The 15,630-nt window shown below is 41.8% G+C and overlaps 1 protein-coding gene across 6 annotated transcripts in view; it reads left to right on the forward strand.

The window, feature by feature from the left end:
* The window catches only part of HOOK3 (hook microtubule tethering protein 3), a 138,777-nt gene that overhangs the window by 64,218 nt on the left and 58,929 nt on the right, over window positions 1-15,630 (forward strand). For 3 of the 6 annotated variants that reach the window (XM_075067423.1, XM_075067421.1, XM_032780303.2), the window contains 5 exons: window positions 6,358-6,498; window positions 7,681-7,882; window positions 11,025-11,135; window positions 13,410-13,497; window positions 14,178-14,247. In XM_075067423.1, the coding sequence (XP_074923524.1) occupies window positions 6,358-6,498; window positions 7,681-7,882; window positions 11,025-11,135; window positions 13,410-13,497; window positions 14,178-14,247 (612 nt within the window). Of the gene's footprint in view, window positions 1-6,357; window positions 6,499-7,680; window positions 7,883-11,024; window positions 11,136-13,409; window positions 13,498-14,174; window positions 14,248-15,630 lie in introns of all 6 variants that reach the window. The other 3 variants (XM_075067422.1, XM_075067419.1, XM_075067420.1) reach the window with 1 other exon arrangement.

The raw sequence follows: 15,630 nt of genomic DNA on the forward strand, positions 1-15,630 counted from the left end.
CATGTGGCACTCAGCGTGGCTTCAGGAGTCAAGTTTGCCGCCTGAGGTCCAGAATTCGATCCAGGACCTCCCATTCAAAGAGTCCGGACTTTTCTCGGACCAAACTGATTGGAAGCTACATAGCCTTAGACTGTAGAGCCACACTCAAGTCACTGGGTATGCATACCCGTGACTCAGAGGAAGCCCTTTAAGCTGCAAGCCCCTCCTCAGCACCAGTACCAGCCTTGTCCTCGGCAAGAGCCTTACCTCAGGTGGGGCAGAGACAATAGGAGGCGGTGCTATAACAACAAGAATTCCAGTAGGCCTGGCCAGAACCAAGGCCAACATAAATCTCAGCCAGTCTCTAAGCCAGGCTTTTGAAGGAGCACTCGAGGACAGCGTACCAGATCATCCACCGAATCCATCCCTGTGCTTCCTCAACCACCTGTCCCACTTCTCCCATGCGTGGTCCAGCATTATGTCGGACTATTGGGTGTTATGCATGGTGCGAAGCGGGTACATGCTACAGTTTTCCTCCCTCCCTACCCCACACCCTCCTTCCCCGTCCCTCTTCAGGGACCCTTCTCACGAGCATCTCCTAGAAAAGGAGGTTCACTCACTCCTAGAGGTGGGGGCGGTACAGATAGTACCCTTAGACCGAAGGGGAAAAGGGTTCTACTCCAGCTACTTCCTCATTCCCAAGGTCAAGGGGGAGTCTTCATCCCATCCTAGACCTGCGCGGGCTCAACAAGTTCCTGGTCAAGGCCCGATTCCGCGTGGTCTCTCTGGGTACCATCATCCCCTCCCTGGATCCGGGAGACTGTATGCTGCCCTCGACATGAAGGATGCGTACTTTCATATCGCCATCCACCCAGTGCATCGCCGATTTCTATGCTTCATCATGAACCAGGCGCACTACCAGTTCGCAGTTCTACCGTTTGGCCTTGCTACGGCCCCACGAGTATTCACAAAATGCATGGCAATGGTGGCAGCATGCTTGCGGAGACAGAAGATTCAAGTTAACCCGTACCTCTATGACTGGCTCCTGGTGGGTCAGTCCGAAGAAGAGGTTCGGTCCCTCGTGCAGATGGCACTGAGTCTATTCTGCAGGCTGGGGCTCCTGGTCAGTGTTCTCAAGTCCACTCTCATCCCAACACAGAGAGTGGAGTTCATAGGGGCGGTGCTAGACACGGTACAGGCAAGAGTGAGCCTTCTGGAATCATGATTCCGGACCATCCAGCGAGCAGTGAACTCACGGTGTCAGTTCCCCACTACGACAGCCAGATGTTGCCTGTGACTCCTAGGCCACATGGAAGCTTGCACGCATGTGGTCAGGCATGCCAAACTGAGACTCAGAACTCTACAGGCTTGGCTTGCCCGTGTATACTGCCCTGGCAGGGGACCCCCTGGGCTTGATAGTAACAGCCCCGGGGGACGTGCTGGACTCATTGAGGTGGTGGCAGTCCCAGATCAAAGTTTGCAAGGGCATCCCCTTTGCTGCACAACAGCCGGACTGGATGCTGGTAACAGATGCGTCAGACCTCGGATGGGGAGCTCACCTGGGGAATCTCAGAACTCAGGGCTTGTGGTCAGGGAGGGAGCTATCGCTCCATATCAACATGAAGGAGCTCAGGGCAGTTCATTTAGCATGCGAGACCTTTCACGCCACTTTGAGTGGTCACAGCATGACAGTTCTGACAGACAACACGACCACCATGTTTTATATAAACGAGCAGGGCAGAGCCTGCTTCTCCTCACTTTGCCACGAAGCTCTCCTTCTCTGGAACTTCTGTATATCCCGTGCCATTCACCTCGAGGCGGGGTATCTCCTGGGGGAACAGAACGAGCTGGCGGACCTCCTCAGCAGATTCTTCTGCATGCACGAGTGGACACTCAAAACGGACATCATGCTTTTGCTCTTCCAGAGGTGGGGTTTTCCCCAGGAGGACCTGTTCACTACCAAGGACAACACCCAGTGCCCACATTTCTGCTCATTCTAGGGTCGCAGCCTGGGCTCAATAGGCAACACATTTGTGATCCGGTGGGGAGGGGAACTGAAATAGGTTTTCCCCCCGATTCTCCTGGTGCACAGGGTACAGCTTAAGGTGCACAGGGACAGGGCATCGATTATTCTCGTCTCCCCGGCCTGGGCCCACCAGCACTGGTTCACCATGCTCCTGGAGCTGTTGGTGGAGGCCCCGATATCCCTGCCCCTACACCAGGACCTCATTATACAGGACAGAGGGCGGCTTCTCCACCCCAACCTGCAATCGCTGCATCTGACGGCATGGAAGCTGCATGGTTAAATGCTTCAGAGAGCCAGTGGTCCCTTCCTGTGCAGCAGGTTTTACTTGGCAGTAGGAAACTCTCTGCCAGGGCGACTTACTTGGCCAAGTGGAAGAGCTTCTTGTGCTGGTGCAGGTCACAACAGGTGCAACCGCTCCAGGCCCCACTTCTAACCATTCTGGAGTACCTTCTGCACCTTAAGCAGCAGGGGCTGGCCCCATCCTCGATTAAGGCACACCTGGCAGCTATTTCCACCTTTCACCCAGAGTTTTTGGGTAACTCGGTTTTCTCCCATCCAACAGTGGGACAATTCCTCAAAGGTCTGGAAAAGGTGTTTCCTTACTCACGCTCCCCTATGAAATCTCAAATTAATCCTTTCTAAGCTCATGGGGCCCCCGTTTGAGCCCATGACTACCTGCTCCCTTCTCCACATTCCTGGTAGCCATCACCTCGGACAGAAGGGTATCGGAGCTGAGGGATCTTGCCTCGGAGCCACCATATACTGTGTTTCACAGAGAGAAGGTGCAGCTCCGCCCACACCCTAAGTTCCTCCCAACGGTAATCTCACAGTTCCATCGTGGTCAGGACATGTGCCTGCCGGTGTTTTTTCCAAAACCCTGTATGGACCCAAGTCATCGCAGCCTGCACACCCTAGATATCCGCCAAATGTTCGCATTCTACTTGGAGCGCACCAAACCCTTTCATAAATCTACGCAGCTATTTGTGGCTGAGAGGATGACACAGCGTCATCCACAGCGTCGACACAGCGAATCTCATCGTGGATTACGGACTGCATTCGGGCCTGTTATAACCTCGCTGGTGTCCCAGCTCTGGCAGTCATGGCCCACTCGACCAGAGCGCAGGCAGCTTTCACAGCCTTCCTGGCACAGGTCTCAGTCCAGGAGATCTGCATGGCAGCCACCTGGTCATTGGTGCACACCTTTACGACCGATTACGCGGTCAACCAGCAGGCATGGGAGGACACAGCAGCTGGCAGGACGGTCCTCTGGTCTATTGTTTCATGACTCCTACCCTCCTCCAAAGGTAAGCTTGTGATTCACCTAATATGGAATGGACATGAACAAGCACTCGAAGAAGAAAGAACGGTTACTTACCTTTTGTAACTGTTGTTCTTCAAGATGCCTTGTTCACGTCCATTTGACCACCACCCTCCTTCCGCTCTGTTAGAGTCGCCGGCAAGAAGGAGCTGGAGGGGGTCAGGCCAGTGGCGGTATATATGCATGGCGCGGGGGCCCTGCCGGCCCGACAGGAGCCACTAAGGGGAAAAGTTTCCGATGCTTGTGCACGTGATGCACGCACACCTAATGTGGATTGGACGTGAACAACACATCTCAAAGAACAACAGTTACAAAAGGTAAGTAACCGTTCTTTTTCCTTATTCACTTTCTCCACACCACTCATGATTTTATATACGTCTATCATATTCCCCCTTAGTCTCCTCTCTTCCAAGTTGAAAAGTCCAAGTCTCTGTAATCTCTCCTCATATGGGACCCGTTCCAAACCCCTAATCATTTTAGTTGTCCTTCTCTGAACCTTTTCTAGTGCCAGTATATCTTTTTTGAGATGAGGAGACCACATCTGTACTCAGTAACAAGATGGTGGGCGTACCATGGATTTATATAACGCATAAGTTTCTAATCTTATTCCTCTGTCCTTTTTTAATGATTCCTAACATCTTGTTGCTTTTTGACTGCTGCTCCACTGCGTGGACGTCTTCAAAGAACTATCCACGATGATTCCAAAGATCTCTTCTATTAATTATAGCTAAATTAGCCCCCGCTATTAGTATAGTGGGGTATTTTTCCAATGTGCATTACTTTACATTTATCCACATAAATTTCATTTGCCATTTTGTTACCCAATCATTACTTGTAGATCTTTGAAAGTCTCTCACAGTCCGCTTGGTCTTAACTATCTGAGCAGTTTAGTATCATCACTCAAACTGTGCCACCCACTGTTTACCCCTTTCTCCAGATCATTTATGAATAAATAGAATAAATTGGTCCTAGGACTGACCCTTGGGGAAAATAGTTACCCCTCTCCATTCTGAAAATTTACCATTTATTCCTACCCTTTGTTTCCTATCTTTTAACCAATTACCTATCCATGAGAGAACCTTCTTTCTTATCCCATAACTGCTTATTTTGCTTAAGAGCCTTTGGTGAGGGACCTTGTCAAAGGCTTTCAGGAAATCTAAGTATACTGTGTCCACTGGATCCCCCTTGTCCACATGTTTGTTGACCCCTTCGAAGAACGCTAATAGATTAGTAAGACACGATTTCTCTTTACAGAAACCATGTTGACTTTTGCCCAACAATTTATGTTCTTCTGTGTCTGGCAATTTTATTCTTTACTGTTGTTTCAACTAATTTGCCTGATCCTGATGTTAGACTTAATGGTCTGTAATTGCCGGGATCACCTCTAGAGCCCTTTTTAAATATTGGCATGACATTAACTGTCTTCCAGTCATTGGGTACCAAAGCTGATTTAAAGGACAGTTTACAAACCGTAGTTAATAGTTCCGCAACTTCACATTTGAGTTCTTTCAGAACTCTTGGGTGAATGCCATCTGGTCCCAGTGACTTGTTACTGTTAAGTTTATCAACTAATTCCAAAACCTCCTCTAATAACACTTCAGTCTGTGACAATTCCTCATATTTGTCACCTACAAAGGACGGCTCAGGTTTGGGAATCTCCCTAATATCCTCAGCCATAAAGACTGAATCAAAGAATTCATTTAGTTTCTCCCCAATGACTTCATTGTCTTTAAGTGCTCCTTTTTAATCTCGATTGTCCTGGGATCCCACTGGTTGTTTAGCAGGCTTCTTGCTTCTAATGTACTTAAAAAAACAATTTATTACCTGTTGAGTTTTTGGCTAGCTGTTCTTCAGACTCCTTTTTGGCTTTTCTTAGTATATTTTTACACTTAATTCAGCAGTGTTTATGCACCTTTCTATTTACCTCACTAAGATTTGACTTCCACCTTTGAAAGATGCCTTTTTATCTCTCACTGCTTCTTTTACATGGTTGTTAAGTTACAGTGGCTCTCTTTTAGTTCATTTATTGTGTCTTTTAATTTGGGGTATACGTTTAAGTTGGGCCTCTATTATGGTGTCCTTGAAAAGTGCCTATGCAGCTTGCAGGGATTTCACTCTTGTCACTGTACCTTTTAATTTCTGTTTAACTAGCTTCCTTGTTTCTGCATAGTTCCCTTTTCTGAAATTAAATGTCACAGTGTTGGGCTGTTGAGGTGTTCTTTCCACCACAGGAATGTTAAATGTTATATTATGGTCACTATTTCCAAGCATTCCTGTTATAGTTACCTCTTGGACCAGATCCTGTGCACCATTCAAGACTAAATCGAGAGTTGCCTCTCCCCTTGTGGGTTCCTGTACCAGCTGTTCCAAGAAGCAGTCATTTAAAGTATTGAGAAATTTTGTCTCTCCATTTCGTCCTGAGGTGACATGTACCCAGTCAATATGGGGATAATTTAAGTCCCCCACTTATTACTGAGTTCTTTATTTTGATAGCCTCTCTAATCTCCCTTAGCATTTCATAGTCTCTATTGCTGTCCTTGTCAGACGGTCGATAATAGATCCCTACTGTTATATTCTTTTTAGAGCATGGAATTACTATTCATAGAGATTCTGTGGAACGTGGATTCATTTAAGATTTTTACTTCATTTGATTCTACATTTTCTTTCACATATAGTGAGAGGAGGTTTTAGCAAAGATTCTGAAAGGAGTGTTTTAGCAAAGATTTTCAATAGCACAGTGAAAGCCTTAGGATTTCTCTCTTTCAAATACAACGATGATGAGAAGTATACATCTCCTTGTTGCACTGCAAGCAGAGTTGTTGATGACATTGACTTGGAAGCATCTATACCCATAAAGCTGGAGCTCCCTCCACCTCCTTGAAAATGTAATAGAAACTTGGCAACATGATGTTGTTCATTAGCTTTTTTTTTCCCCCCAGTGTCCCAAAAAGCTGCTATGAAGGAAGAAGGTAACACTGGCCTGTGGTTAGAACATATACCATTTCTTACCTACTGTTTTATTTCAATTCTGTAGGCTAGAGGCAGCCAAAGATGATTATCGAATACGTTGTGAAGAGTTGGAAAAAGAAATTGCAGAATTGCGACAGCAGAATGAAGAGCTAACCACTTTAGCAGAAGAGGCTCAGTCTTTGAAGGATGAGATGGATGTACTTAGGTAAACTATATTACTCTAACCATTAGGGAGTATATTTCTTTTTATTCCTAAAACAAAGTTTCTGCTATCAATTCATCTCCATTAGCATTCATATAGTTTCAAAATTTTGCATACCTAAAGTAGTTTATGAACAAGCACCAAAGTGCATCCAGCTACCATTAAAATTATGAGGTTGTGAATTTTCTGCCAGTCAACCAACCTGATATGACATCATTAAGCACTGTATATGTGATATTGCCACACTATTCATGTTATGGTTACAGTGGCCCTTCTTCATTATAAGCCCCTGTTTTAAGGTATTCACAACTTTTTGTAAAAAACTTATCCTTTGGGCTGAAATGTCTTTTGCTTGTTCTTAACCAAATGGTGAATTTCTTTGAAAATTTTGGTAAAATTCTCTTTGGCCATTTTTTCTAAATTGTGGTATTCAGCAATGAGAGCTGGTTATAAACTGAGCCCCATCCTGCATCCATGTTCCTAAAATTCTTAATTTAATCTCCTAAATTGCACTGTCCGGAGAGAGTACAAGCTGCCCTGTAAATGGGCATAACAGCTCTTTGTGTGTTCCACTCTGTTTTCCTTCACTGACCGTAAAGATGCTCAAGTATTTCAAATTTTGTTTTAAAAACAAATTAATCTGTTGGTAGGCATGAAAACAAGAGCAGATGCAGGGATAGTATTGAAAAGCTGCCTGAAAGAAGTGAGTTTTGAGGATGGATTAGGAGTCTGAGATGGAGATTGCCTGAGAGAGAGAGGATGGCATGAAAATAGTTAGAACTTGATATGGAAACAGACAAGAAGACAGTAAATGCATTCGAGCAGGAAGAGTGATATTGTTGGAAACGACAGCATTTTGGATAGGTTGGTGAGGGGAGAAGCAGAAAGGCTAATAAAGAGAAAGCCAAGACACACAGTGGTGAGAATAAGTTGTTTGCTTTCTTATGCTCCTCCTGGTGTTTGGGAACCATTTCTGTATCGAGTTTAATACTGAGGTGACTTCAGAGCACTTACTGTGTTAGCATTCTGAATATTATTATATGTTATTTCTATTACCGTAGTGCCTAGGACTCCTAACCATGGACCAGGCACTGTACAAACAAAGAACAAAAAAGATGGTCCATGCCCCAAAGTTTACAATATGAACAGATTTGATGCAACTTCTTCTTCTCTGTTATCGTCCAGGCATTCCTCTGATAAAGTGGCTAAGTTAGAAAGCCAGGTAGAATCATACAAAAAGAAGCTGGAAGATCTTGGTGATCTGCGGCGGCAAGTAAAACTCTTAGAGGAGAAGAACACTATGTATATGCAAAACACTGTAAGCTTGGAGGAAGAACTAAGGAAAGCCCACGCAGCCCGTAGCCAGCTGGAAACATACAAGAGACAGGTGAGAACAGAAATTGTCATTGACAATAAACCTGGCCAAGGGCCTTTGCCACCGAACCATGCCTGTGATTTTTCTTTGAGTAACGTCAAAGTCTGTTGAATGATCAGGTTGCCTTATCTGCTGCTATTAGTGATAACATTTGGAGCTCCAAGGACAGAAGCACTGAGCAGCCTGGACAGCATTACTGAGGCAACAACATTCCAGCCTTCAGTGCTCAACCACGTTGGGTAGTATTGTTGAGGTTGGCCAAACCAGCTGTCTGCGCTGAGCTGAACAGCACATGGAAAGAACACACACACAAACAAGCCAACTGACCACAAGGGGAACCTCATTCTTTATGTCAAAGATACAAACAATTGGAAACAAAAGGTTACATGGGAAGCGTTAGGGAACCTTAACTTTAGACGTTGCTACTGTTCACACTAGAATTTTAAAACTAGGGCTGTTGAGCGATTAAAAAAATTAATCGCCATTAATCGTGCTGTTAATAATAGAATACCATTTATTTAAATATTTTTGGATGTTTTCTACGTTTTCAAATATATTGATTTCAATTACAATACAGGAAACAAAGTGTACAGTGCTCACTTTATTTTCATTTTTATTACAAATATTTGCATTGTAAAAAAACAAGAAATACTATTTTTCAATTTACCTAATACAAGTCCTGTAGTACAATCACTTTCTCATGAAAGTTGAACTTACAAATGTAAATTAAGTACAAGCTTATGTACAAAGTAAAACTGCATTAAAAAATAAAACAATGTAAAATTTAAGAGCCTACAAGTCCACTCGGTCCTATTTCTTGTTCAGCCAATTGCTTGGACAAACAAGTTTGTTTATGTTTGTAGGAGATAATGCTGCCCGCTTCTTGTTCACAATGTCACCTGACAAATGTCAGTTCGCATGGCACTGTTGTAGCTGGCATCACAAGATATTTACATGCCTGATGCGCTAAAGATTTATATGTCCCTTGATGCTTTGATCACCATTCCAGAGGACAAGCATCAATGCTGATGCTGGGGTTCTGCTTGATAATGATCCAAAGCAATGCGAATCGACGCATGTTCATTTTCTTCATCTGAGTCAAATGCTACCGGCAAAAGATTGATTTTCTTTTTTTGGCTGTTCGGGTTCTGTAGTTTCCGCATCAGAGTGTTGCTCTTTTACGTCCCCTGAAAACCTGCTCCACACCTCATCCCTCTCAGATTTTGGAAAGCACCTCAGATTCTTAAACCTTGGGTTGAGTGCCTTAGCTATCTTTAGAAATCTCGTATTGGTACCTTCTTTGTGTTTTGTCAGATCTGCACTGAAAGTGTTCTTAAAACGAACATGTGCTGGGTCATCATCCAAGACTCCTATAACATGAAATATATGGCAGAATGCAGGTAAAACAGAGCAGGAGACATACAGTTCTCTCCTCCCACCCTCACCCCCCACAGGAGTTCAGTCACAAATTTAATTGATGCATTAATTTTTTAAAAAGCATGATCAGTATGGAAGCATGACTTCTGGAATGGTGGCCGAAGCATGAAGGGTTTTATGAATGTTTAGCATACCTGACACGTAAATACTTTGTGATGCTGGCTACAAAAGTGCCATGCAAATGCCTGTTCTCACTTTCAGGTGATAATGTAAATAAAAAGTGGGCAGCATTATCTCCCATGACTGTAAACAAACTTACTTGTCTTAGTAAGAAGTAGGACTGGGTGGGCTCTAAAGTTTTGCGTTTTTTTTTGTTTTTTCTTTGAGTGCAGTTATGTAACAAAAAAAAATCTACATTTGTAAATTGTACTTTCACGATAAAGAGATTACACTACAGTACTTATATGAGGTGAATTGAAAAATACTATTTTATTATTTTTACAGTGCAAATATTTATAATCAAAATAATATAAAGTGAGCACTGTACACTTAATATTCTGTGTTGTAATTGAAATCAATAAATTTGAAAATATAGAAAAAATCCAAAATATTACATAAATTTCAGTTGGTATTCTATTGTTCAACAATGCGATTAAAACTGCAATTAATCGCAGTTACTTTATTTGAGTTAATCACGTGAGCTAACTGCAATTAATCAACAAACCTATTTAAAACATTTTTATTTACACACATACCTCTTTCTCTAACTCTAAAACAAAGCAGACATTGGCTGCTCATAAATTGCTTCACAGGAAGCTACAAGTGGATGTATCTTCATTAAAGTTTCCATTCAGCTATAGAATTTGCATGCTGATCTTTCTTCAGTGCAGTTCTATCCAAGCTCTTTCAGTTACATGCTACTAATTCCATTCCTAGAACTGAGCCTTTGTTAATAGAAGTATAAAGCTTTGAGTGAGCAACTTCTTGCTGATTTTGTTTTTCATGATTTGCCTGTCCACTCTGAAAGCTTTATTCAGTTTTCTCCTCTTCTAATTGTAAATAGCTGTTCATTGATCTTCTACGTGGTAGTATCCATGGGAACTTTGACTGGACCTCGATAGCTCATTACTTCCTCTTGTTAAATAATCAAAAGTGCCTCTGTTCCTTTGGATTTGGGGGTTTGGCTATCATTCCTTGGAGGTGAAACTCCAGATTAGTGGATTCAAAAAACATGAGAAAACAAATTTACAAATGAGCAAAAAATTACCTGTTCACATAAGATTGGGCTTGACTTTTCAAAGTGATGCTTGGAAAACAGAGAGAGAGGAAAAATAAGAGAATGCACCTCTGGTTTTTTTTTTTTTTTTGGTACTGATTTCTTTACCCACACTTTTGAGGAAGGAGAAGGGCCATTATCAATTTCCTCATCTCTCTGATCCATTCAGTTGTATAGTTATGGTGATTCATTGGTTATATAGAGATTTTACTCAAATTTAAATTTCAGGTATAATTAACTGAGTAGTTGGGCAAACTGAGAACAATTTGTATCTTCTTCATAGCATTGTTGTCTCAGTTTTTACTTGCACTGAGGTTGTACTGTTCTGATCCCTTCAATGATATTGACTGAAAAAATTGGTGAACAAACCATTTTCAATGTGCTAGAGATGAATATTCCATTTGTTAAACACTGATCTCACATTGCAGTGTAATTAATAACTTTTTCATGCATATTATGTTTAACACAGATAGACAAACAATTCCTCCTTTTGTCTCACAGGTAGTTGAACTACAAAACAGATTATCTGAAGAATCAAAGAAAGCAGATAAATTAGAATTTGAATACAAATTCCTGAAAGAAAAAGTAGACAGCCTCCAAAAAGAAAAAGATGTAAGTGTTTAGATGTTGCTTTTTTTCTTGTGGTGGTGGTAACAAATTTGTATCCTTGTTACCCTGGACCTGCCAATCAAAATGACCTGTTTAGCCAAGTTATATTTCTTAGTTCACTTTAAATTGTCTGTTGTCTGGGTAAAATATTGTATACATGTAATAACTGTGGAGTTTGATAAACCGATCTGGTTTCAAGGTAACTATGAAAATGTGTGTAGTAGATTTTAAAAATGAAGAGCCAAGACGACACATTTGTCTTTTCTTCTCAATATCCTTTTCTCTTGTGGCTGTGTTTATCTAACCTCCTACATAGATCCCTCACGAACATTGTAACAAGTTTTAGCTTTGAGTATCCAGCAGTGGAAGACTCAGAAATCTCACATGTCATTGTAAAGTGTATTTAATTTTAAACTGGGTTTCAAACTTTCAGAATATTCCTCTGGAGTCAAACTCAGAAGTTTTTCTTTTAAAGTAAAAAATCTTCAGTGTAGCCTCTACATACTCCCATTTGTGGGATCAAAGTGCATGTGCTGCAAACTTTTGGAATCTTCTGGAGGGCAGTCTCAGTTGGGGCCACTCACTCCTCCTGTCATCCAGGGCTCAGAGGGCAGAAAAAGAGAAGAAGCCTTAACTGCTCTTCCGTAGCTTCTGACCACCAAAGGTGCAGCAGAGAACTGCTGGCCAAAGTGCCCAAGATCCCTAGATGGACTTGGGTCGATCAGGCGTGGTGGAGAGCAGTCATGAAGATCAGCTGCAAAGAGTTGCTCACCAATGTTAGCTCTGTACCTGGATGGAAGTTGAAGACTGTACTGGAGTTCTTGGTCACTTAACTCACATCCTAGTTCTCCTGAGGCAGACTGTAGCTTGGATTATTACCCTACACCATCCTCTACTCCACCTGCAGATCTAGTTGTCCTGTAACTCTCGTATGGAGTGGGAAGCTATCCAGGGCTGTCAGTGTCAAAGTGTCCACAGTTTCCATGGTCCTGGAGTCTGGGATAGCCAGTACCATCAATGCCATTTCTGGTTGTAGTGAGACCTGTTGATGTCAGAGACACTGAATGGCTTCCATGCTTTGTACTGAACCTTCCTGTGATCTAATTGACCATTTGGGCCTGGCATTTGAGAGGGCCTCAATAATCCCAACTTTAATTTCTTCCTACATGGAGGTGCAGACAATCTATATCAAGTCCCTGAGAAGGACATGAATATTTTTAAACTCATACAGGCCTGAGCTGTCAGGTTATGACACTGGCCAATGGGAAAAAGCATTAGGCTGGATGATCTTGTGCGGTGTCTTGACAAAAAAATTTAGTGTTTTTAAAATATGTTCTCCAACACAATTAAGTCTAATGTTTTTAAATACCACTTATCACCTGGAAGAGACAGGGCTTAATAATTTTTAAAAAGCTGTTTGGTGACTGATCAGTTCTAGGCCACTGTTAAATAAAATGTCATTCTCGACGTTGCTGTTTGCTGATCAAGAAGCTGGGAATCTAAACAGTCTCCTGAATGTGGCAAATTTGAACAACAGATGAGAAACACTCAGAGGGACAGATATTATCCTTGCCATGTTTTATAATTTTATTTTCTAACCAGCATTACCTCAGTGTTGCCTGGATTGAGTCACAAGCAGCTAGTTTTCATCTATGTCCCAGTCTCAGCCAAATGCTTAACTAAAGGTCAAGGCCATTGACTTTCTTAGGGGTTATGCTGCTCACTAATCTTCCACCACTGGAAGTATGCAGAGACCCTTGAAGAAGAAAGAGAAGTTACTTACCAGTAACCATAGTTCCTCAAGTGTTTGCTTCTGCATATTCCAGTTCCCTACCTACCTTCCTGACTTCTGTTGAGCGGGGTTAAGAATTCCCATATTAGGGGAAGGAAGTGAAAATCTGTTTGCCTACTTCCACTGGATAGCTAGGAACCCTGCACAAGAGGAGAAGAAGGACAGTGTGAGTGGCCCTGATGGGGATACTGCTCTCCTTAAAGAACTCTGAAAGTTCATGGTGCAGGTGTCTTGACCCCACAAATGTAGATATTCAGACACAGGACTCTCAAAGAACCAGTGTTGTTGGTGAGTAGCTGCTCTTTTTTTTAAATTCTGCCCAGGGAATGAATTGGGATTCCTTGCTATGAAAGGCATTTCTAGCAGTGCACATTAATCCTCTTTGATAAAGTGCTGACAATGATGTGCATAGTGGCAACATGCCTAGAGTTAAAGATGGATTGGTAGAGCTGAGATTAATATTTCTTGTGCTTCCAATCCCTCAGAGGTTAAGAACGGAAAGAGATTCCCTAAAAGAAACTATCGAAGAGCTTCGATGTGTACAAGCACAAGAGGGGCAGCTCACAACTTCAGGTAATGGAGAAAAAGAAACTGAAGTTATCTTTTTCTAAAGAACGTCCACTGAGGTTTCATAGGGCCAGGTTAGACAGGTTTACTGTTATTTTATAGTTGACCAATGTAACATCCACTAACTTGAGATTGTGAAACAACTTCTGCTATAAATCACATTTTTAGATGTTCAGAACTTCATGAAGCTTTCAACCTTTGGCTGAAATTTTCCATGCTTGGTCTCTCCTGAAATGTGATATTTCAAAAATGTTTTAAGAGTTTGATTTCTAAGTAATGGCAGTAAGAAACCAACTCACTTATCTCCAAAACGTTTACATTAATGTCTTAACATAGTTTTCCTAAACTTATGTTGTACATATGCATTGATTGATATTCCATATATCATATTCAAATACTTATATTTTTACATAAGCCAAGGAATAAACCATAACTTCTAATTTAAAGAAAACTTTGTCCAAAATGGAGGAAAATGGGAACAGAAAATCTGTTCAAAAATGGAGTTATGCTCATCTTTCCTTCCTGTTATAGCATGACTCTGTATTATTTCTCACCTGCTCACAAGGAGCATACTGTTTGTAATGTTCTCTTAAAATTTAATCCTGTTAAACAGTATTTATCCATAGCCTTCTGAAACAAAAAATTACTGTACTTTCTGTTAATCTTTTTCTTTATGTCTGAAACAGGATTGATGCCACTGGGAAGCCAGGAGTCTTCAGACAGTCTAGCAGCAGAAATTGTTACTCCTGAAATCAAGTAAGTGAAATCATGCTTATTGTCTCCATAGACCTTAGGATGTGTATGCACACAATTAGTTCTTTTTCAGAGTTTTTAAGTTTATCACTAAGATTCACACTAGTTCTTTTCTCCTCGTTTGGATTTCTACAAAGCTGTTCCTCTTACACTTACAATTAAGTTTATTTGGCCTGCCCTAGGCCTGTGTCATACTGTTGTTTGTTTTTTTTAAAGTGCTTTCACTGGATCCCATTTCTCTAAAGAGTTCATGATATTACTATTTTTAGGCATGTTAAAAAAGAAGGATTTGTAACAATGGGACTTCATGTTGTTGAAGAGAAAACAGTTAAAATATCAAATTATAAACTGGATTTAAAAATCATTTGTATTATCAAGTGAGGAAGACATGCACTTATCAGAAAACAGAGCAAATCAGGAGAATAAAGTCAGAATTGAAAATCATTGTGGTTTAAGACCATCTGCGGTGTATTTAATATTGTCCAGACAGTCTAATATCACGGCAGCTTGAAACTGGAGTAATTAGGGAACCCCCATCTCTAAGAAATACACTGCAACTCCTTTGGAATTACTCTTTTTCCTCTTGAGATGTCGGTACCTCTGTTTTCAGTGATTGGGCAGATGCATATGAGCTTGAGAACTCTTCTCTGGAGTGGTGAAGGCGGTGCTTGCTGGATGGCTTCTAACAAAAAAGGATTCCTTCTCTCTATTTTACTGTACATTGCTGTGACATGAGTTGGTTCCGGGTTAGTTAAAGAGCAGTGAAGAGGGGATTAATGCTTTCTGAAGCAGTGTTTTCAAAGAGGTGTTTATCACAAGAGCCTTAAAAGTGACCTGCAAAGGAGAGAAAACAAACCTCAGCATTCTCAATGGAGCTCTGGGCACTATCATACCTAGGCAAAGGGTGGGAGGGGAGCACGCACGGAGTGGTGAAATGCCTTGCCCAAAGATACCCAGCAGCTCAGTGACAGCTGAGAACAGAACCTAGGTCTCCTGACTCCCATTACAATCCCCTATCCACCAGGCCATGCAGCCTTCAACATTTATAACTAATCCGGACACCACAGGGAACATTCCTCCACTGTGACCTGTGTGAGCTTGGTTCTTTATTATTAATAGAGAAGGTCTGAAAGTAGTTTTTACCTGGAGGAAACAGGTTTTTATTTAATGTTAAACTTGAAAATCAGATAACTTCTAGCTTGAAAGACATTAGTCTTGTCTAGATTAGGGAAAAAACATTTTTTTAAGCATGTTAGCTAAAATGACTTTAAACATCATGTATCACCTCATGTAGACTGTGGCGTAGTGATGCATAAAATCATATTAGCCAATATTTAAAAAGCAAGTTTCCTAGTCTAGATAAGGCTTTTGGTTCCAGCAAAGTTA

The sequence above is a fragment of the Chelonoidis abingdonii genome, chromosome 6, assembly GCF_003597395.2.
Source record: "Chelonoidis abingdonii isolate Lonesome George chromosome 6, CheloAbing_2.0, whole genome shotgun sequence".
Taxonomy (NCBI): domain Eukaryota; kingdom Metazoa; phylum Chordata; order Testudines; family Testudinidae; genus Chelonoidis; species Chelonoidis abingdonii.